The following is a 21,488-nucleotide window of genomic DNA, read 5'->3' as shown; positions in this document are numbered from 1 at the left end:
TCTGTAAGCTCCCGCAGAACACCTGCTTTGATCTTTTTCTACCCCAGCACTTTAATTGTCTGACCTTTCATGTCATTAATAGCTGAATAAAAACTGTTCATTTGTCATCTTATTCTAAATTAAATTTGCTGTTCTTTCCAACTAGGAGTTGGTAAAGCGTTAAAGAAGATAAACAGGCTCATAGTCTCAAAAAAGAATAAAGACATTGTTACAATTGCTAATGCAGTATTTGCAAAGAGTGGCTTTAAAATGGAAGTGCCTTTTGTTACAAGGAACAAAGAGGTGTTTCAGTGCAGCGTCAAGAGCGTGGACTTTGAGGACCCAAATACAGCATGTGATTCCATCAACCAGTGGGTAAAAAATGAAACGAGGGGTGAGTATTATAATGAATGTTTTCTGCGCATGGCTGCTAACTGGCATCTCTGAGACCTCTCTAATCCAATTGGAAAATACTGGATAAAAGATGGGAAGGGAGGAAAAAACTCTGCCTTGCAGCTGGAAAGTGTTTTTAAGCTGGCTTGTGTGTGCGCGTGGGTGTGGTATTTTAGAGCTAGTGGGCCAGGAACCCTGCAGTCGCACTGCCATGGCAGATATACTTGCCTGGCTACCTTGACGGATGTGTGTAGTGGCTTGTTTGGTGGTTTTTGGAGGTCTCTTTTGGTTGGTTGGGTTTTTCTTTCTTTCCTTGGGATCAGGGGAGCTTCTAGTGTTCTTTGCTTTCTGCCAACCTGCAAGAAATCCAAACAGTGTTCTCCTGGAGCTATGCCTTCTAAAGCACAAAAAAGAAAAATGTGAAAACTCCTGACTCAATAAAACTGATCTCTAATAAGCTGTAGAGCAGTTCTGCCTTTGTTCTTGTTACCCTAACTTCTTGCAAGATGTGGCGATATTAGGGGTTCATGTTTAGTGGAAGACTTCTAATCAGCACTGCCTTGATAGAACTCTTCATGGTTCAAGACTTTTGGCATCTAATTGCCAGGCTTACATATGCTGAAACAAGAGATTTTCTTACAAAATACTCGTAGTTTAGATAAACTCACCATTTGGTGTCTCTTGGAGTTAAAACCAGTGCCTCCCATATGTGAGGAGTGTGCTGCTAATGATGTTGGATGTGGCATATGCAAAACGAGGCTTTCAAACTTTATCATGTCACCAGGTTTGTACAGCAATGTTATAAGCATATGTGAATGGCGAAACTGCTTCAGCTGAAGCTGTTATCCCCAAATGCATTCTCCCACAAGGAGGTGGTACATTCAAAGAGCAAAAAGCCTAAAGTAACGCTTGCTTTTTAATAGTCTTTGTGATAAGTTGGCTGGTGTTATGACAGCAAATACTCAGTCTGTCCTTATTGTTTTTTTAGGTATGATCGATCAAGTTGTAGCTCCTGATGATATTGATGGTAGTTTGACCAGACTGGTTCTGGTAAATGCTGTGTATTTCAAGGGCTTATGGAAATCACGATTTCGACCTGAAAATACAAAGAAACGTCCATTTTATGGAGCGGATGGCAAGACCTACCAAGTTCCCATGCTGTCCCAGTTATCTATCTTCCGCTGTGGTAAGCACAAGAGTGTTTCTCCATTTTAAAACACACAAAAAGGTTTGCAAAGTGTCTGCTTTTCTCCAAACTGGAGCAAAGGAGTTCAGTATGTATGCACTGTTTAATGATTTTTTTTTTTTTTTTTGTGGCTGATATTAGAAGTTTGTAGTCTTATAAATATTTCAAACCTCTGGTGTATGGATGAGGTTGCTATGCAAATTAATAGTTGCTGAAGTGCAAACACTAAGTACTTTTATCCTATTGTCTTAAAAAATGTCTGAAGTACCAGATAGTAGAAAATGAATATTTTTAAGAGAACAGAGGAAAACTGCCAACAGAAACTGGGCCTTGGCTTTATTTGGTGATAACTATACATAAAAAATATTAGATTGGTATCCAATTAATAGCCTTATTAATTAAAGGAAAGAAGGATACATTTATATAAGACTGTGTAATATGGAAATGGAACTTCAACAGTCAACAGTAGAGGGAGAGCCTGAGTAACACAGGGTTAGGATGCTGGCTGTATCTCTCAAGGTGTGAAGCTGCTCTTCAAGTTCAGATTGAGTTACAAGTGAGAGACTTGCTGGTTCAGCCTGACTTCCATTTGACAATCGCAGAGCAACTTGATGCGATTGACCCTGTGCTTCAGAGCTTCAGTACTGTAGATCTATGGGGCTCTTATTGGTCAAATTAAAGTTACAGCTTTGATCTATGAGTGTCTTCTGTTGTGTCCTTCCAAGACCAGAGCAGTGCTGTTAGTAACTCACTTCCATATGTATTAAAGTCATTCTCATCCTAAGGACTAGGCCTAGAAACATAACTTTCTGTAAATCCAGTAAAAGCTGTTAAAGGCCCACTGACTCGCTTCTAAATGCCTGGTTTTACTACTCAGTAGTGCTCAGCAAACTTTAGGTTTGTTAAACAGCTGCAACTTTTCTGTCCCAAAACCACATATGGACTAGAGCAAATAACACTTTAAGCTGTCATCTTTGGCAGAGGGGAACCCCTACTTCAGTATCTTTTCTTAATCCATCTATGGACTTTCAGTGAAGTTCATAACTTAAGCTTTAGCAAGACATTTACCTTAAAGCTTGTGGGTTTGGGGTTTTCAGAGGGGGGTGTTTGGTTGGGTTTTTCTATTCTGATGCTGGTAAAAACTCTTAAGTTGGTATAAATTAAAGCTAGAAATACTATGAGGCTAGAAAGGTGTAAGGGAAATTCTGCTGAACTAGGGCTTATTTTAGGTGGGATATCTTTAGATATCCTAGCGCAGGCCTCCTTTTATCCTTTCTGTAATGCCTAAAAAGGAATCTTTAAAATATTTTAAATACCTTAAGCATCTTTAAAAGCCCATCAGTTAATTGTAAAAATGAGCCCATTAGTGGTATCTCAATAGTAATGAAAAGAGTTGTGTATGGCAGAACTGGATTAGGAAAGCAGTATTTCACTGTCAGAAGGTTTCTTTTGTCATGTTCCTATAGCTAACATATGCAACCAGTATTCCTATTTGTAGGCCAAAATCTGAGAACTGCTCTTAAAATAAAAGGAAATAATCAAACTGGGAAACTTGACACATTCTCTCATAAGTGTAGCTTTACTAGTTGTCTACCAATCTGAACTCAGTCAAGGCAAGTTGCCTGGCCCTGGCAACTAGATTAAATTTGTTATCGCGACATCAGTCTTCAGTTTGGGTTGATGAGCACACTGAGATGCAAAAAGGGGAAGCACAGTAAGATGTTATTGCTATCCAAAGACTTTTTCAGAAACCCTATCTGCAGTTTGAACAGCAAGTTTTTCACTTTAAGTTCCTATAAAAAGCACTTGCCGCTTAGTCGCGTGCCAGAAATCCCACAGTAACCGAAGGGAACATGGAGGAGAGGGTTCGCTCAGACAGTTTTCACCATTTCCTCTAACTCACGGAGGGGTTGCTATCTCACTCCTAATCTGATAAGGCTGCCAAAATGCATAGGCAGGCTGCTCTCCACTGCAACTGAAAGACTAAAACTGCTTCTTAATGTGATCCTTATTAAGCAGCGTGCTATAGCTCTGTTGTTCCTCTTTTCCAAAGAGGAACAACTGCCTCACGTCTCCCTACCTCACACAGAAGAGAGGGTGAAGATGAACTGCTTTTAGTTTAAAGTCGTTTGGAAGCTAATTATAATTGTAGCCTGCCCAAGTGCAGCAGCTGTAGTTCGGTGCTCATTACTGCATGCAGTGAAGAGCATGTTACCAGAAGTGTTTATATAATGCACAGTGCTCTTTGATTGCGAACTTGTGATGGGGAATTTCTGATTTGTCTAGCCAAAATAACACTAAACTGGTTACCAAGTTGTTACATGACAAGGCCCAATTTAAAAAGCTCTCAGATCCCACCCCTCTCTTCCTGCCCCCAAACTCCCCAACAAGCAGATCTGCAACACAGAAAGCCCCAAGGCTGACAGTTATTTCACAGGTTTAGAGCCGTCTTTGTAAGAGCCTAGAAAGAAGGAAGTGAAGGTGTTTCAGCACTCTGTCAAATGTACCTGCCCAAACTTCAAGAAAAGCCCAAAGTCTCTTGCTTTACCTTAGACAAATTCCAGTTCTGTTTTGAACTTAGTCCTTACCTATGATTATTTCTGAGCCCAAGAATAGTGCTTCTGATTAAGCTTGAATCAACAGGCTGATGTTTCTTCACCCAACATGTGGTGATTCTTAAACTTTTCCAGGGCAGGATCTATGTGCTACTGTCTTTTGCTTCTCTACCCTGTAGCTTCTGAGAGCTGTCTTGATGAAACATGAGCTTGGTGAAATGTGAGAACAATGAGTTTAGAAACTGCAAGATGCAGAGGAGTCTTAAAAGCATAAATGTAATGGACTACTTGAAACAGAAGCTTTTCCAATGACTCTTGGAGGAAAACGTACTTGCTTATAAGGTCTCTTCAATTTGAGCGTTGAGAAACAAAAAGCAAAAAAGCAAGACTCTCTTTCCAATTAGTTCTACAATGGCTGAGTTCTAAAGTAGAGGTCACAGCTGATTCACAAACCTGGTGATTTCTAATGTAGCAGGTTTACCATTGTGGGCTGATGAATATCAAAATTCAAATTAGTATTTGATGCTTCCCACTTCCCATTCCTGCTTTTTGTCAAACTAACATCTGTACAGATTCCATGGTACTTTTGAAGGGTTCCCTGGCTGGAAGGCAATAGTCTATCTTGAGTCTTTTTCACAGTCAATTTCAAGATGTGGGCAAAGCTTTCATAACAGACTTTATTATAGCAGTAGGTATCTGAAGATAAAATGGAGATTGAAGGCTGTAGTAATTATGGCTCATTATCTTGCTTTTTTAGGCACTACAAGTACCCCAAATGAGCTGTGGTATAATATAATTGAATTGCCATACCACGGTGAAATGATAAGCATGTTGATTGCTCTGCCTACGGAAAGCACAACGCCGCTCTCTGCTATCATTCCCCACATCAGCACAAAAACAATAGGAAGCTGGATGACAACCATGGTAGCAAAAAGAGTGCAGGTTATTTTACCCAAGTAAGTACTAGTAATATCCATTTCCCCTTCAGGGCATGTTTTTGTGATTAGGTGTATATATATCTCCTCAAATACAAGAGAAAGAGGACTTAAAGTAGCTTTCCTACATAAGTAGCATGACTTTTATTTTGTTGCTTTTTACCAACCAGATTTACAGCAGTAGCAGAAACGGATTTAAAGGAGCCTCTGAAAGCACTTGGCATTACGGATATGTTTGACCAGTCAAAGGCAAACTTTGCAAAAATAACAAGTAAGTTTTCTCTTTGGAATCCATGTTGGTCCTTATTTATAGTTTCTAGCACTGAACAAAGGGCTGTTTAACCAATGCAGTTGTCTGTTTTTGTCTTGCATGAGTATTATCGTGACACACATATCAGAGCAAAATTCTATTTTGTGTCTGAATAACCTAGCCAAACATGGCTTCTTAGTGCTTCTGTCGAAGTAGTGCACACTGTAGTATCTTTTCCCTTGTATTGCATTACAGGAGTAAATCATGATGGTCAGCTGCTTATGATTAGTTGTTACTATCTGAGGGTCTTGAGCGTTGTCTAAAAATCTATGGCAGGGCTTCTGACGATACTGAGGTTTTTACTTGGACTGTAGCTGAAGAAGCGACTGCAGTATTTAGCCTTTTTCCACAAAGGCTTAAGTTCAGCTGTTTAAGTTGTCTTGAACTGCAGCAAAGAAACAAGCAAACTAAATGTCTAGTTTAAGGGATTGCACCAAATCACAGCTATTAGCCTCTAAAAATGGGGTGTTTGCAAGCTCTTGGCTCGGAAATGAAATTTTCTTACCTCGGCTCTCTGCCTCTGTGAAATTTCTGATCAGCCTCTACAGAGATCTAATGAAAAAAGCCCACCTCATACTGGCTAACGTGTAATTTGAGAATAAATTCTTGTGTGTTAATTGAAAGCAAAACGTTTTGCTCAGTGTGGTTCCTGTCCCCTTTCCCCCAGCAATGAGATAAATGGGAGTGTAACTTAAATTCATATAGAATATGCTTTCAGTAACTCTGTAATTAAAACTACATGTAACTGGATACTTGAAATTTAGACCATTAAGGAAAAACTAATAAATGGGCAGAAGGGAGTAAAATAGCTTGCTTTTTCCCCCCTTTTTTGTAGTTATAAACTTGACTATATTCCAAGAACACTACTAATAAAGCTCTTCATTGCAAGTTCAGGGTTTTAGCAGAATTGTACCACTTGTATTATTCTTAGCTGTGTAGTTCTGCTAGCTACAAGGTGCTCTAACTGTTCATTTGACTGAAAGTGCTGTTCTCTTTGGGTTTTTCAGGAACAGAAGGTCTTCATGTATCTCATGTTCTGCAAAAGACAAAAATTGAAGTTAGTGAAGATGGAACCAAAGCTTCTGCAGCAACAAGTAAGCAACTATACTGCCAGTTGCTAATTTCAGAATAACTGTATTAGAAGGTTATACCACTAAGCAAAAATAGCCTACTTGGAGACCATTGCAGGATCTTATTTCAACTCAGATCAGTTGGGGAATTTAATGGCAAATTTTGATATTCTTGAGAAATTACAACAATCTTGATCGATCTGTTTGGCATCTTCTAGCAAGCAAAAACAGGTTTAGAAGAGTGGCTACCAATAAAACTCTTTAGGCTACTAAGGGGAGGGGAAGAGGAGTAAGCTGCTACCTCCCTTAAGTGTGACAACTCAGGACTTCCTTCCAGCGTTTTGTGGCTATGGCTTTTCTTTATGGTTCCTGTGGGAATAAAATGTGACCTGTGTTGCTTTAAGTGTGTCAGATGGGTACATTTTAGCTGTTTATCTATACAAAGATAAACACTTCTATTCAAAGTTCTAATATACATCAGGGAACTTCACTTTGATAGTGTATAATCTGTTGGGGCACTTTCTTTGTCTAACTTCAAATCTTATCTTTCTTGCAAGCTGCAATTTTAATAGCCAGGTCGTCTCCTCCTTGGTTCATAGTAGACAGGCCATTTGTATTTTTCATCCGGCACAATCCTACAGGTAAGCAGTATTTCTGTGTATTGTTTTGTATAGAAATTGAGTATGAGCTATGTGATAGAGCCAAAAGAATTCCCAAATGAGAAGCCTGAAGTTACTGAATAACTGTTGCTTTTAGAAAGTATATTTTTTTATGCCTTAGAACCAGATTATTTTCTTTTGGATACAGCTCGGAACAGGGAAGAATAAAAGTTTTGGCTACCAAATTAGGAGATTACATAAGCCAGCATGGAAAGATCATGGGTACAGAAGAACACAAATTTTAATTCTTGTAGTGCCCCTGAGCAGAAAGGAAATGGGAATTAACCCTCATGCTGCTGATGGTGAATTAGTGGATAGAAGCTGTCTTTCTGAAAGACAATAAAATAGTGTTAGGGCAAACAGGGACTTCAGTTCCGGGGTGTTGCCCCAGCCTGTCGTGAGCACGTGCGTGTGTCCAAACATGGTTACGGTCCTTTGCAGTATGGATTGTCTCTCTTGGAGTGAGACCCAGTTATGTTGAATAGTTCGTCTACTTCTTGCATTGACATCTGGATAATAGATATGCTAGTCACTGGGGAATAAGCTGCAGCTGCCAGTACTGGGGGAAGAGTAGGCTCCTGGCAGCAGCCCCCATTCTGAGACTCTGCAGAGCATCAAAAGCACTCTGTCTCTGGCTGGAAATACGATGAGCTGGCCGCCTCCCCGAATGCATGCTTCTCTGCTCCTAGTCCCCTGTGCACTGCTGCTCTGCTGCCCAATCAGCACTAACGAACTCCAGGAAGGCTAGGCAGGACTGACACGGTGGCTTGGGCTGTGCTCTCTAAACCTTACACTTTCATGGAGAAGCTTAACTGTATTTACAGTCTGTGTGGTAATCCTTGTTTTCATTTTACCCCTCAGGTACAATCTTGTTTATGGGACAAATAAACAAGCCTTGAATGTGGAATAGACTTTCTTCAAGAAGTAAACATTCATGTGACACATCCCTGTCCTGTTTAAATATTTTGTACGCTACTTTCTGACTTCACTCAAGAACTAGTTTTTAACCACTGACTAGGTTTTGAAAAAGGAGTCGACGTAGTTCTGGCTTTGTGGCAGAAATACAGTTTGAAAACTACAATATCTTTTCAAAATGTCTAAAAAGTCTTTAAACTACTGAATGGTTACCTATGCTAACAAGCTTTTTGAGCTTTTTCTGTATCTACTAAGAATTTTACGTATGGCTTTTGTGAGAAGATTTTAACAAAGAATGGTAAACGTTCCTATTAATGTTGGTTGTTTCTTGTGTGTGGAAAAGGATTAATTTTGTAGATATTACCTATCAAGATTACTTTTGGTTCTTGAGTATCTTGGTACCTGGCTATTCTTGATAGAAATAGATTAAAAGTTCTAGCAATTTTTATTTTATATAGTGCATGCATTGCTGAGAGTTTTAACTAATGTGGTGTTAGATAGACATCGCATTGTCCTGTCTTATTGTAATGTAAACTTGTCATTGCTAGTATACACTTTCTATTGGATTTAAATTTTATATTTGTTTTTGTACAAAGGAAAAATAAAACTGCATTACGAATGGTCCATGTTGTGGATCATAGTGAATTGCTGAAAGGTGTTTGGGGCAGATCCCTGTGAAGCACTTGCTTGAAACTTTCTTCTAAATTGAAAGAAAGCCTTTCTTTCATTTTTCTTTTTTTTTTTTTTTTTCATGGCCTGCTGGTGATTACCCTCTACCTAAATCATTCCTGCTCTGGATGAGTTATCCATAGCTTAACTGTCTGCAGACCAAACTCTTTATCTGCTGTGTCCAAGTTGCTGCTAAAAGTGCCAAGTAAGAACACCTAAGTGTTCTTGTTGGGCCTTTCCTTGTACTTCCTGTGATGTAGCTTATATATTTATTTGTATGTCTCCTACTTCGTGCAGGACTCGCATGAATGCAAACCCTTCAAAGGAGAAGCACTAAATCAGTTTGGCTCATCACAGATGGTTCTCTATTTGGAAGCATATTGTGCTGTTCTTGTGGCAACCTAGGGATTGGATGAAAAAGCAGCTCTCTCCTATTATCTCCCTCCCTTAACAGTCAGTGAGCTAACTTGTATTCTGTGGGGAGAAATTCCTACAGCATTTCAGACTTAGCACTGGTTTAAGTAGGTGATTGTTGCATATATCCACAAGTTGGAGGATGAATGAGAGTTGGGCCTCTCCGTCAGGTAAGAACAAAGGCTTCTAAGTGAAACAGCTTCTAGCAGAAGACACTCACATGTTGGGATGACCAGTAGTAACCCAGGAAAATTAAGATGATGATCTTGGAATATGCAGTTGCAGGTAATGTATTGCAGGTGCCAACTCTAAGAATGGGTGTGGGTAACTTTTTTTTAAACAAACAAAAAAAGACACAGCACCTCACAGAGCAAGAGTATTTGGTTTGAGCTCCTGGCTTTCTGAGTCTTTTGTTTGGGGGTGGCCTTTCTGTTCTAGGTTTTTTGCTTTTTTTTTTTTTTTTGAGGAAGCAGCTTCCTTGATGTTTATGAGATGTCTTGGATTCCTTAACTCTGATACTCCAAGCATCAAGAACAATATCTGGCTAGCTGTCTTCTCATGGGTTGTATTAGGTGCCTATCCCCAAATCCTCACAAGCTGAGAGAAAAGCGTTCCTGCCAGTCTCTTGTGGCGGTAATGCATGCTCAGAGCTGGGTCTCCTGCATGGTTAACTCCAAGGAGGTGAATGGGAAAACTTGCCTGATCTTGTTCCTGTATCCTGTCAAGGAGACGGAGCTTAATTTTGCTGCCTGCATCACACACTATGTGACTGATCTTGCTAAAGATTCTGGTGCTGAGTAGTTCTCCAGGCTACCGAGGCTTGGCTTCAGCTTGCTGCATCTCACGGAGGTAAGGAGTGAAAGTAATAACAGAAGACTTGAGCATTGCATAATTATAGCAACACTGGCATTGGTTTGTTTTGCATCTAGCTTGGGTGCAGTTTTTCCCTGCTAAAATAACTGAGAAATGCTCCTTCATAGAAACTGTATAGCCAGGGCCTGAGCTGGACTGCAGAAAGCACTTGCTTGGTGTCATGATGCACAGCTCTCCCCAGAGTGAGAAGTGACTGCTGGGGTGCAGGATGCTTCCTTCTTGGGACTCTGAGGCACAGCAGGATTGTAAGGCACTTCAGGGCCTTCAGCAGTATTGCTATTTTGATATCAGTGACATCTGGATATGAGAATTTTCTAGTTGCTTCTGTCGAATTCTCCCCAGGAATATCAACAGTGAAGGTCTTGGCAGTTGAACTGAGCTCCCCTCGTGTTTGCACACAGAAGCAATGTGTTCTGTGTAGCAAGCAGGCTCAGAATTGGATTTGGAGGGGAAAAAATGCAATGACTTCTAAGTTTTCAATGTACCTTAATATTGGTTCTCTGTAAACAACTGTCTGTCCCTTCTGTTAGTCCAGCAACAACTTCTCAAAATGAGATGACTGCCTGAAACACTGAAATTACTCTGTGGTTGGCTGTCTGGTTTATTCTTCCCCCAGCCAGGCTGAAGCTGGGCAATGCAAAGCAGGCTGTTGCAAGTGTGAGCAGGCTTATTTCCCCCTGATGGGGGCCAGGATTTACCTGTCAGAGCTGAGCCCTGAACAAACTGATGGGAAATGTCACACATACCAGCTACTTGTGTGCTTCAAGACTCAGGAGTACCTGGGTGAAACATGTCACAGCTCAGAAGAATGTTCTTTCAGCTCTACCATTTCTGACACTCTCAAACAGTAACTCTCAGTGCTGGCCATGGAAAGGTTTAATAAGAGTTTGAATTAGGATGCTGATAGCATTTACCTGTCAACTAGGTAAAGGAGGTCTCAGTGAGGGAAATAAGAATAAGAGGCTAGGAAGGAGGTTAGAATAGCTACTGAAAAGTTGGTGGTTTTTACAGCATGACCCCCTCCCATCTGTGCCTGTGCTCATCCAGAAAGCACAAAGCTTCAGTTCTGGGAGTTGATTGATATCAAATTTCCAGTCCTGCTTGACAGAGCAACTAGAGTTCAGCTTGATGTATTAGCGTTGGGCTTGTGATTACTGTAGTCTTATTAACCCTTAGTGCAACAGTTAATTAGCTAGTTTTCAAAGGTCTGGGGGAATCTGACTGCAATATTCAGAAGCTATCTATTAATGTTGTTGTCATTAAGAATATCAAGTCTAAGGCGAACGCTGCTTGGGCGCCTTCTGTTTATTCCTCTGCTATTCCTAGCTCCTTCATAATTGGACTTTATCTTCACTGCACTAAAAACTGTAGATATTTTTAGGCCCCAGAGCCCTGTGCTGCATGTAGCCCAGCACCGTTCCTGAGGACAAGCACTGTTGGAGAAGTACAGGCACAGCGATGAAATCGGCGCCGCTGTGCAGGCCTGCATACCCTGATGGAGCCTGCCTGGGGCTGTGTGCTGCGGGGGAGCAACAGTGAGACCGAACATGTAAAGGTCTTTGTAGAAGGCTCATAACTCAATGGTGCGTTTGTAACTTCAGGCAGGAGCGAAACCTCATGGAAGGAGCACGGAACTGCAGCTTCGATCCCGTTTCTGTTCTCAGTCTGCTGCTGGCCTCCTGTAATCAGCTGCTTTCCCTAGGCATGCCTCAGTTTCCCCACTGTTGGAAGTGGAGATAATACATCTCAAGGGAGTTCACAAAGGATGCAAAGCTCAGACTGTTAGTATCTGACTCTTCAGCAATAGCAGAATGAAGCCCTTGGGCAGGGAATGATCATGGAAAATGCCTGTGGCTACAGTACTTTTAGCCTGGACGCTAGGAAGGAAGGAAGGGGGTGTTAGAAGTTGCTGGGAAATTCCTAAAGCAGATTTGTAATGAAGAAAGTGGCTATTTAATAAAATAATTATGGGGAGAAAAATAGCTGGCTATTTGTCTGCTAAATTGTCTCAACAGTTTTTCATAGCTTCAGAGAGCTCTGAGAAGCCTGCCTTTCTTTCACAGCTTCCACGTTTCGTTAATGTGTAGCTTTCAGACCTAGTGTGTGCTGGAGGTGCTGGCAGTGGGCATACTGTGCCCATGGGCAAAGTTTGGAGCAGGGAGGGTAGTGAGGGGCCAGATTCTTTAGCCTATGTACAGGAGTAATTGCTGTTAGTCCTTTGACGTCACACTGAATTCCCTGCTGGCAGCCCACTTCTGACAGCAACCTCTCCTTCAGAAACCGTGCTGCACTGCCTCCCGGCAGTGATGAAAAACATGAAAATAAAATGCCTCTTGAAAGCAGAGTTCTAAAAACTGTCCTTAAGCTCTTTAGGCCTTAAGTCTAGTCCTATCAGTTTAAACTGTGTATTAGTAATGCTCCTAAATAAACAAATTGTTGAAACCTGTCTGGGGAGTTCCTGCTGACCTATGTTAGATAGCCATATCCTACTGGATATGACAGCCAGAAGGAGACAAGCCTCTACCCAAAGGCAGGTAAGGAAGACCCGAAGGTAAAAGCAGAGGTGGATACAATCCCTGTACCCCTCCTGGATGCTGGTGCTAAAGCTGATGGCAGCATGCAGACCTCTTTGCTCTCAGTTTCCTGGGCTATTGTTATGACCAAATGGGCACCATTCACTTACTGGGTTCTGATTTTCTACAGGTTCTTAACTAATGATGCTTTTCTGTGCAGTGGGGACAGAGGGTTGTGTTGGGTGGATACTGCTAGCTCACGGTAACACAGCTATCACGGTGCTGTGCTGCCTTCTAGCCTGTGTCACACTGAAGCTCCCAACGAAGCCATTTTTACTTTCAAGGCCAAGGGGGATAACTTTGTGCCAGGCGAGAAGACCGGACCCTATCTGGAATGTATGTAACATGCATGTGTATTAACATGTAGGCATTTCTTTTTCCCATGTGCCTTCAGTGTACAGTTAGCCCTGAGTCCCGGGGGATTACCTTCCCAGAGCACCTCCCAGCCGCTGAGCCCACGGCATCTCTTAGGGTTAAGCGTAGCAGCTCCTGGAAGGTGACCGCACAACAGGCGAGAGCGTCAGAGGGCTTTCCCTGGTGGCGCTGAGCACCCGGAGCCCGTGAGCATCAGTTAATTGCGATAGCTGTGAGCCACGTTGCCCAGACCGAAGGGCAGGCCACGCCACGAAAGGGCTGGGTGCGTCCCCTCGGTCCACGGCGAACGTTTGTCTCGCTTCCAGGATACCTTGCGCCGGCCGTGTACGGATCTGAACCGACAGCGGATGGGGCATGGGAAGGGCGATGCCGCTGGTGAAGGGGAGGAGGAGGGTGCCCGCCGGGGGGCTCAGGGTGTTGATGGAATTTGAGTAGTTTTGCCCCGTCTCTTTTATCAGAAGCTCTTAGAAACGTCCTCAAAGAGCCGGGGTCAAAGTAGAGAGGCCAGACCGGTGAAACGCCTGCTTTGCTGGCCTCTCCTACGTGGCGGTGTTTCAGCGGGAGCTGCTGCGTTTCGCGGGCCCTGGTGCCGGGGGTCCCCCGCGCAAGCTGGGTGTGATCACAGCACCCTCCTGCGGCCCCAGTCTGAACGCGCGGCCGCGTGTAAAATCTGCAATAAAAAGGCCTTTTTTCCTGAAAATGGAGTTACAGCATCCGTTGGAGCCGGAGCCGCACCTCCCCTTCCTGCAGGAAGGGAGCGCGCCGCCCCCCGACTTGCTCTTTCGGCTCCCGCTCTTAGCAGGAGCTGGGGGCGCGGGAAAGGGAGGTGATTTTCAGAGCCGAGGCCGGCCGGGGCTCGGGGGCCTGTCGCCCTGCCGTCTCCGGGAAAGCCCTCGCCCGCTGCCGGGGCTCGAGCGGTGCCCGCGTTGGCGCCCGCGGGACGGGGGGCAGCCCCCGCGCTGGGGCGTCCTGTGCCGTCCGGTCGCGTTGTCGCTGGCGCCCGGTGGCCGGCTGTAGGCTCGCGATGTCCGGCTGAACAGGCCCGGGGGGGGAAGCTGCGGGGTGGTAACCCGGGCCGTGGCTCCTGGTCTATTAAAAGGGCGCGGGAAGGCCGGTCGCTTCCTCTGCCCCTCACCGCAAACCAGCAGGGAGGGCGCCGGGCTGCCCGGGGCAGGAGAGGGAAGGTGCGGGGCTGCGCTCCCCGGGCCGGCAGAGGCACGCGAGGAGGAGCTGCAGCGGACCGGATTGATGTCGCATCGCGACGCGAGCGCGAGCAGCTCAGGGAACGGGTACCAGTGGCAAAAAAACCTGCATTTGCTGGATTTCAGCTGCAGGAAAAGAGCTGGCGTTTGTGACCAAGGTGAAGGAGCAGGTCTTCACGCCGCCTCAGCGCAAGGCGTCACGCGGCCGTGGCGTCACTTACCGGGGCGACCCTCCTCGAAACTACCCTTACCTCTGTGGCCGCGGGAGCTGTGGAGCAGAGGTGGGATGGAGAGGACAGGGAGGCGAGAAACGACGGCGCTGCGTTTTGGGACCGTAGCAGGCCCTAGGAGACGAGGCGGGGGGGGGGGGGTTTTCCATACTCCCTGCCCGTGGGAGGGCTTAGGAGACGGCAGGGCTGCTAGAAGGAGACGGATGTACCGTCAGGCAACCCGCGTCTGCGCCGAGGCCGGTAACGGCGGGCTGAGGTGCAGCAGCTCTCGCCCCTGCCCGGCTCCGGCAGCTCCCGGTGCGACCAGGCAGCGAGCGCGGCCGCGGCAGGGCTCAGCCCGCCCTGGGCGAGGAGCCGAGGGGCCCTGCAGCGGCAGGGCTGCACCGCAGCACGCCGCGGTCCGAGGAGGCCGGGGAGACCCAGCTGGAGGCCGGCCGGGGCCGAGAGCGCGGGCAGAGGCGGTGGGTGGCGCGAGCGGCAGGCTTGGGGCGGGAAGGCTTTCTGCGTGCAGAGGGCTTGTGCCCACCAGTCACCCAATACAGCGTTAGGATGGCTGCTCTTGAAAACATTGCCCTCTGCGTGTGCCACGCAGGAGCTGAAAGTTCATACGGAGGGGTCCCTGCTGCGGAGGTCTCGCGCGGCGAGAGCACTCCCGTCTCGCCTCGTCTTTGGGGAAAGAGCCGGAGTTTGATTTTCCGACAAATGCTGTGAGCTAGGCAGGTCAGATTTAAAGAGAAAAGAGGAAGAGGCAGGCAAGCGGTACGAGTCTGGGCGAAGAAGAGAGAGCGCTGAGCAACAAGGTGCCTTTTGTTGGCTGCTTGGTTAATGAGGGAATTATCATTTCTGATTGCGTGTATGTCCACTGGGCTAAGCACTGTACCACTGTTTGCCAGCGCAGGGAAACCTTGCACAGCAAACACAATCAAGGCTTGAAATTTTGTGTTTTTGCAGCTGGCTCTGCCATGTATTTTACTTGTCTGTAATGGGCCAATTTGTTAGACTGGATCTAACAAATCTGTCTAGGGTATATCTGGCTCTGTCTGGAGTAATATTCCTTCTTTTCGTGACGAAGCCAGACTGCTGCCCACCAGGTCCACCCCTACAAAAGGGAGCCAGACCAGATTCACAATGTTAAAGGCCAGTGTGTTACCCAAGAAACTGTTTAGCTTTTCAGTGGAGCTTCTGGTAAAGCTAATCCTGATGCCAGGAACCGGCAAGTGGTTACAGCTGCTCTCACACAAATGCATTTATATGCAGGCAGCACCCCTGAGCTGCAGTGTGTTGAGCTTGTGCCTCTGCCCTTTACTGAATCTCAGCTTCTGAAACAGGTATTGAGCAGTAAAGCACTGGGAGAAAGCCCAAAGCGCCTCGAAAGGTACAGCAAGGATAAAGGCTCTAGGTGTGGAGGCTGCGCTCCGGCAGAGGAGGTAGATGTTTTAACTCCTCTGAGTCAAAGGGGATCCAGCACCTGCATCCCTTTGAGGCGCTGGGAAGCTTTGCTCCAAGGGTCGCTCCTTTTGGAAGAACCTGCTTCCTCCCTGCGTCCTTGTACAACCTCTTCTTTTTGAAGCCCGGGTACAGAGTTATGCAAACCCCGGAGGAAGTGAATGTAGTCACTCTCTTGTTAAAGGACCTTAGCTCACCACTCTTGTCTTACAGCTGAGCTCCTCCAGGACTTTGTCATAGGAGACACAAGGTAAGGTAGGGCTGAGACACAGCCTAGGGGTCACTCGTTGCTTGGCCTCATCACAGAAGTGGGGGAGAGAGAAATGCAAACAGGGAGATGGAAAAATAGGTTTTAATTTAAAAAATAAGAAATGGAGAGGAAAAAAAAGCATGCTATAAGGTTAGGAGTTGGCAGGAAGACAAGGGGAGAAAGATAAACACAGTAACACAGTCAAGAATCAAATGAAGGAGTTGGCAGAATTGAGGAGGAAAGAAGGGTGGGGGAGAGATGGCGTCCAGAAAAATGGAGGAAAGATTAGGAAACCGGGAAAAGCTGAAGACAAAGCAGACCATATTTAACCACAAGTCTTTTAAAAAAGGCCAGCTGAACCCATTCTTCCTTTGTCTGTTTCTTTTGCTGTCCAGCAAATAGCTGGGAAATCCAGTAAGGCAGATAAAATTCCTTTCAAGTAAGTTTAGCATCTGTGTTGGTTATATCGAGGCACAGCCCTATTTAAATATTGTTTATTATTGTTTTATTAATTATTCTGTGCAGACAGAACAGCTTTTATGGGAGTATCTGAGACCTTCACCCACATCCTTCCACCTAATCTCTGGCTAAGAATACGTGAGTGGAAGATGCCGGCAAAGCCTTGCCGGGCAGGGGCAGAAACGAAGCCTGCTTCTCCCACACGCTTTAACCTCCAAGCAGTTAGATACAAGCTGCGTATCTCCTTCTCCTCCCCTGCGTACGTTTGGTGAGAAACAGCTCATGCAGACGTAAAACTCTGGTAACCTCTCCAACAGCCCCTAGCTGATCCCAGGGACAAGGGCTTTGGCTCAGGACTGGGCTCAGAGGCGTGAGCGCCGCCAGCAGAATTGTCACCAGCAATTACCAAAAAACAGCTCGGAGATGGAGAGAGGAACTCTACTGTTGATCAGCTAAATTTGTGGAGAATGTCATCATGCCTAATGCATGTGAAAAATAAGCAGGGCAATCCAGATGCTTAAGAACTTAAAGGATAAAGGCTTACAGCTGGTTGTGGTTTAAAAGACATTAAAAACCCTAGCTATTACGTTTCCAGTGACTACACATCCTTCCTCGGTCCATATTCCTCCATTAACTTTTCCAGCAGGAATATCCTTTTATTTGCTGCCTTATGGTGGCACCAGTCCAGCTGGGGCACGGACAATGAGAGGGGCTCACGAGGACTGCAGAATAACAGCAGTAACTATATTTAACAGTAAGGCTTTTCCCGGGCTGAGCTCTGTCGCTAGGGCCAACGCAAGGAGGTAGCTGCGTGTCAGAAGCCGAGGAAGCACGCGTTTCCCCGTCGCACGCACGGTGCCGGCCCGGCGCCCCAGGCCGCCGGCGGCAGGCAGGAGGGCTGGTCCTGCCTGCGGACCCCGGCCCCGCTCTCCCCCCGCCCCAAGCTAGATCCGCGTTCCCGGCTCTTCTACGAAATACGGCCCTGGGGCGGGGCCTACGCTCTACTCCAGAAAATACGTCAGTGCGGCCCCGCCGCTCCGCACGGCACGGCGCAGCTGGCCGGGCCCGGGCGGGCGCTTCACTCCAGGCACTGCGGTTCGTGTGGCGCCGCTACACGTAGCGTTACGGGCGGGCGGCTGACTTCCCCCCCGCGCCGGCCGCCCGTCAGCTGATGGGCGCCGGGCCGGGCCGGGCCGCGCGGCAAGATGGCGGCGGAGATCCACTCGCGGCCGCAGAGCAGCCGGCCCGTGCTCCTCAGCAAGGTCGAGGGGCACCAGGACGTCGTGAGCGCCGCTCTCCTCATCCCCAAGGAGGACGGCGTCATCACCGCCAGCGAGGACAGGTGGGCGGCGGCGCGGAAAAGAGAAGTAACCCGAAGAAGAGCCCCGGAGGCTGCCGTCCTGCCGGCAGGCCTCTGCCCGCAGCCGCCGCGCCGGGCTCGGCCCGCGGCCCTGTCGGCGGAGCGGGGCGGCCGCCCGCGGGGAAGGCGGCGGGGGGCTGGTGCTGGCGGGGGGGGAGCCGCTGTGCCTCACGCGTGTTGCCCAGCCTCTGTGGAGCAGCTGGGCAAACCCCTGCCGAAGGACGCGGGGACGGCACGGACGCGGGGAAGGTGTTTTCCTCTGCCCTCAGCCGCCCCCCATCCGGGCGGGGAACCCCGCTTCCCTCCCCTCCCTGCCTCTGGGCAGGGCCGGAGCTCCCGGCTGCTGGCTCGGGCCCCCAGGGGCTCCCACCGCAACGGCCCGGGGAGGGAGGGGTGGCGACGGGCCGCTGAGGACAGTGACCGCTGGCTGGGGGGGAAGACGCCCTCAGAGCCTCGGCCTGGCCCTGAGCGCTGCTGGGTCGCGTCGCTTCCGGGGCAGATGCTCCCTAAGCAGTTATTCGGAGCAAATGGAACTGGAAGCGAGGAAGCAGGTGTCACCGAGGGCTGCTGGCTGGGAGAGAGGGGAGCGGTCCGCGGTGTAGCCGTGAGATCTGGGATTTCCAGCAAGCGATGTGAAAAGTGGGTTTTAAGCATGAAAAGTTGTGGGAGATCCCTCTTGAGAGCTCTTGCTTAGATATCACAGTAGTGTGTGAAAATACATTTGCTGAGAAGTAACTTGGTGGAGAGGTTTTTTTCTGTTATAATGCAAAACTTCTTTCAACTGAACTTGCGCTTATTTTTGCAAGAATCCCCATTTAAAAGGCCTGACTTGATGAGAAACGGGGTATAATGAGTGTTGGAATCCAGCAGAGCCATGGTGTTATCTGAACTGGTGGACGAGGTTTTATGGCATTTAGAATTGGACCAAAAAAGCAAATACATCAGCTAGGAACAGCACATGCCAAACTCTGTAAGCTTGCTGTTAGCTCAGGCTCTGTTTTGTTTTGTTTTTTGTTTTTCTTTAAGCGAAGAGTGTAAACTTGTCTTCCTTTGAATGAAGATTACCAGATATTGTTGCTCTTTCAGTAGCTGGTATTAAAGGGGGGGGGGGGGGAATTGTATAGAACGGGTCCTCATGCTCCTGTATAGATTAGGTAAGCACACAATTGTATTTCTTGTACTTGGTGACCTAGCAACATAAAATTTATATTTAAAAAAAAAAGTCAAGCTGCAGCCTCACTCTTTGCAGCTGGTTATCAGCACTGCTGAGAAATCCGAAAAGTGTTAGTCTAAGTCCACCTCCTGTGTAGAGATAAGAATGCATTTTTCCTTGGCATGGGAAGGATTACTTGTTTTCAAGTGCTAGTTGAATTTACTATAAAATGGGCAGTAGAAGTAGTTGAATTTGGCAGGATGGAGATTTAGTAAGTAGTTTCTGCTTGTAGTCTTATGTGAAAATACAGACTAAATACAGTTATCTTGAGTAGCTAGTTGAATACCCCTCCCCCCTTTTCCCCTTGAAGACTAACATGCTTAATTCTTATGTGAGCTATCAATTATTGTGGGTGGGAATAAAAGCTAATCAATTAATTCTAAAAGCTCGAATAAAGCTTGAGTAAAGACCTCCCTTACGTTATTTGTAACTGAACTTGAAAAATTCTTTTGAAGCACTTTGATTTGGGCTCCTAAACTCAGGCTTCTATTTCTCAAAAATATTTTTTTCAGCCGTGAGGGTAGGTGGCTGTTATAGTGGTCCTTCAAAGACGTGCTCTTAAGTGGTAGCTCTTGGACTTGAGAAAGCATAAGTATTAGGATTATACCATCAACTTCTCAGTCTTATCCTACAGAACGGTTATCTCGGTATTCTTTCCTAAACTTCCCACATGCTGAGGTCTTGGGTGCCTGCCGAATGTCTTCAGCCTAATGTCAGCAGGGGCTGAGGGTAAAAGGCAAACACGCTTGCCAAACTATGCAATTGGATATCACGCTATTAAATGTACTTGAACTGCGTGGCATTATACTGTGCAATATGTGCCCTGAAAGATGGACATTAAGGGAAACATTACACACTGAATTTTGTAACACCATAGAGCATAGGCAGCAGCACCTCACTCTTCAGAGCTTGATTCTGCAGTGTAGTAGGGTTTCTTAGGGTTTAAAATGCAATTTCCTGCCTTGTAAATAGGTAAATGGTTTCCTCCAGTTGTAGCTGTCCCTATGTAAAACCAGTAGGATTTAAATCCTGACGCTTTTGAAGCAGCAGCACACGCTGCTCCTTGTTGGGCCGTGGGAGTAGTTAAACCTGCCTGGCGGCAGGCAGTGACGCTGAATGTGTTAAGTGTGTTGTTGGCTTTGGCAGAAAGGTGTTCCCGGTCTATCTCTTCCCTTGCTGTGGAAGTGATTTTCTGTAGTGCATGGATAATGAGTTTTGGATGAGGCTGAGCTACTTCCCCTTCTTCCCCTTACGTGCAATTGTTCTGGTGTCTTAGTATGGTGCAGGTTTAAGCTATTCTTTTGGATGGTAGCGTGGGTTGAATCTTCGCGTGTTTGCGTTCAGTTTGTTTTGACATGCTTCCCAAGGGAGAGAAGAGGAAATGGGAATTTTTAAGAGTTCGTATCTCAGTTAAATCCGAACAGGATTTCATGGTACAAACAAACCTTTTTTTTTTTTTTTAACCTGAGGGCTTGCAAAAGGCCTATAGCAGACAATGCCAATGTTGAAACTTAAAAAGGTCTGTTAGCCTAATGCTGAAGGTCAGCAGCCTGCATACTTAGATTGCTTTGATAAGAGCTGAGGATACAACTGCGTCTTTATCTGGGCAAATTTTGGTGTCAGATACAGAACTGCATAAGGAGAGCAGAGGCGATTCTCCACCTTTGGCGTGTGTAAGTTTCAAAGAAAAACTTCAACTGAATCTTGAGGCAACTCTTGTTGCTTTAGTATGGGAAGCACTCAGATCTTTGTGTTCAGAAGCTGTTGCATTGCACTGCTTCTAATTTGAGGTACCTCCTACAGTACATCAAAGCCTACCCACTCACGTATCCTTCACCCACAATTTAACGTGTTATCAAACTTCTTGGTCTCCTGTTTGCCCCTAAAAATGGGATGTAGGTGTACTGCATAACTGATGATGGTGCTAGCACCAGGCAAAGTGCAAAGCTCAGGAAGTGAAAGTGCTGCTGCATGCAATGCCTTTGAGTGGTATACCAACGGAGTGAGGCTGAAGTATTTCTGATTAAAACTTAATGCAAGTAATGCTAGCAAGTATTTTGTAATAACCAGTCAGAGGAATGTGTTTACAAGTTAAGCAGCAGGGAAAATGTTATCGGTGCACAAACATCCTCCAGGAATGCTGTGGATTACCCTCTTGTTGAAGTCATTACAGTTCTTTCTACTGTAAATAATGTTTCCTAGAATGAGAAGTGATTGATCTGTTTTCTCTGATGGTATAAAATATGCTATAGTAGATCTCCAAATACCAATAAAAACTTAGCTTTTTGAAGATTTGAAGTCAAAAAGGAGGCAAGAATGCCTGCAAGAGTAAGCAGTACATCTTCCCAAGTCTAATTTTTCAGCACATAACTCTCTTGCTATCTGTAAAGCTTTCTCAGAACTTATCTAGCTCAAATGGTTA

General features: G+C 46.0%; 2 protein-coding genes across 8 annotated transcripts in view; both read left to right on the top strand.

Moving 5' to 3' along the window:
- The window catches only part of SERPINE2 (serpin family E member 2), a 56,271-nt gene extending 47,645 nt beyond the window's left edge, over nt 1–8,626 (top strand). For all 7 annotated transcript variants that reach the window (XM_068954988.1, XM_068954986.1, XM_068954991.1 and 4 more), the window contains 7 exons: nt 146–373; nt 1,361–1,558; nt 4,871–5,069; nt 5,219–5,319; nt 6,366–6,452; nt 6,986–7,069; nt 7,949–8,626. In XM_068954988.1, coding sequence (XP_068811089.1) covers nt 146–373; nt 1,361–1,558; nt 4,871–5,069; nt 5,219–5,319; nt 6,366–6,452; nt 6,986–7,069; nt 7,949–7,986 — 935 coding nt within the window. In that variant the 3' untranslated portion in view covers nt 7,987–8,626. The remainder of the gene's footprint in view (nt 1–145; nt 374–1,360; nt 1,559–4,870; nt 5,070–5,218; nt 5,320–6,365; nt 6,453–6,985; nt 7,070–7,948) is intronic.
- An 8,686-nt stretch (nt 8,627–17,312) lies between these two features.
- WDFY1 (WD repeat and FYVE domain containing 1) overlaps nt 17,313–21,488 on the top strand; it is a 28,492-nt gene continuing 24,316 nt past the window's right edge. The window contains exon 1 of the mRNA XM_068954996.1: nt 17,313–17,835. Coding sequence (XP_068811097.1) covers nt 17,699–17,835 — 137 coding nt within the window. The 5' untranslated portion in view covers nt 17,313–17,698. The remainder of the gene's footprint in view (nt 17,836–21,488) is intronic.

Source organism: Struthio camelus, chromosome 9 (assembly GCF_040807025.1).
Source record: "Struthio camelus isolate bStrCam1 chromosome 9, bStrCam1.hap1, whole genome shotgun sequence".
Lineage (NCBI taxonomy): Eukaryota > Metazoa > Chordata > Aves > Struthioniformes > Struthionidae > Struthio > Struthio camelus.
This window is presented reverse-complemented; position numbering and strand designations above follow the sequence as displayed.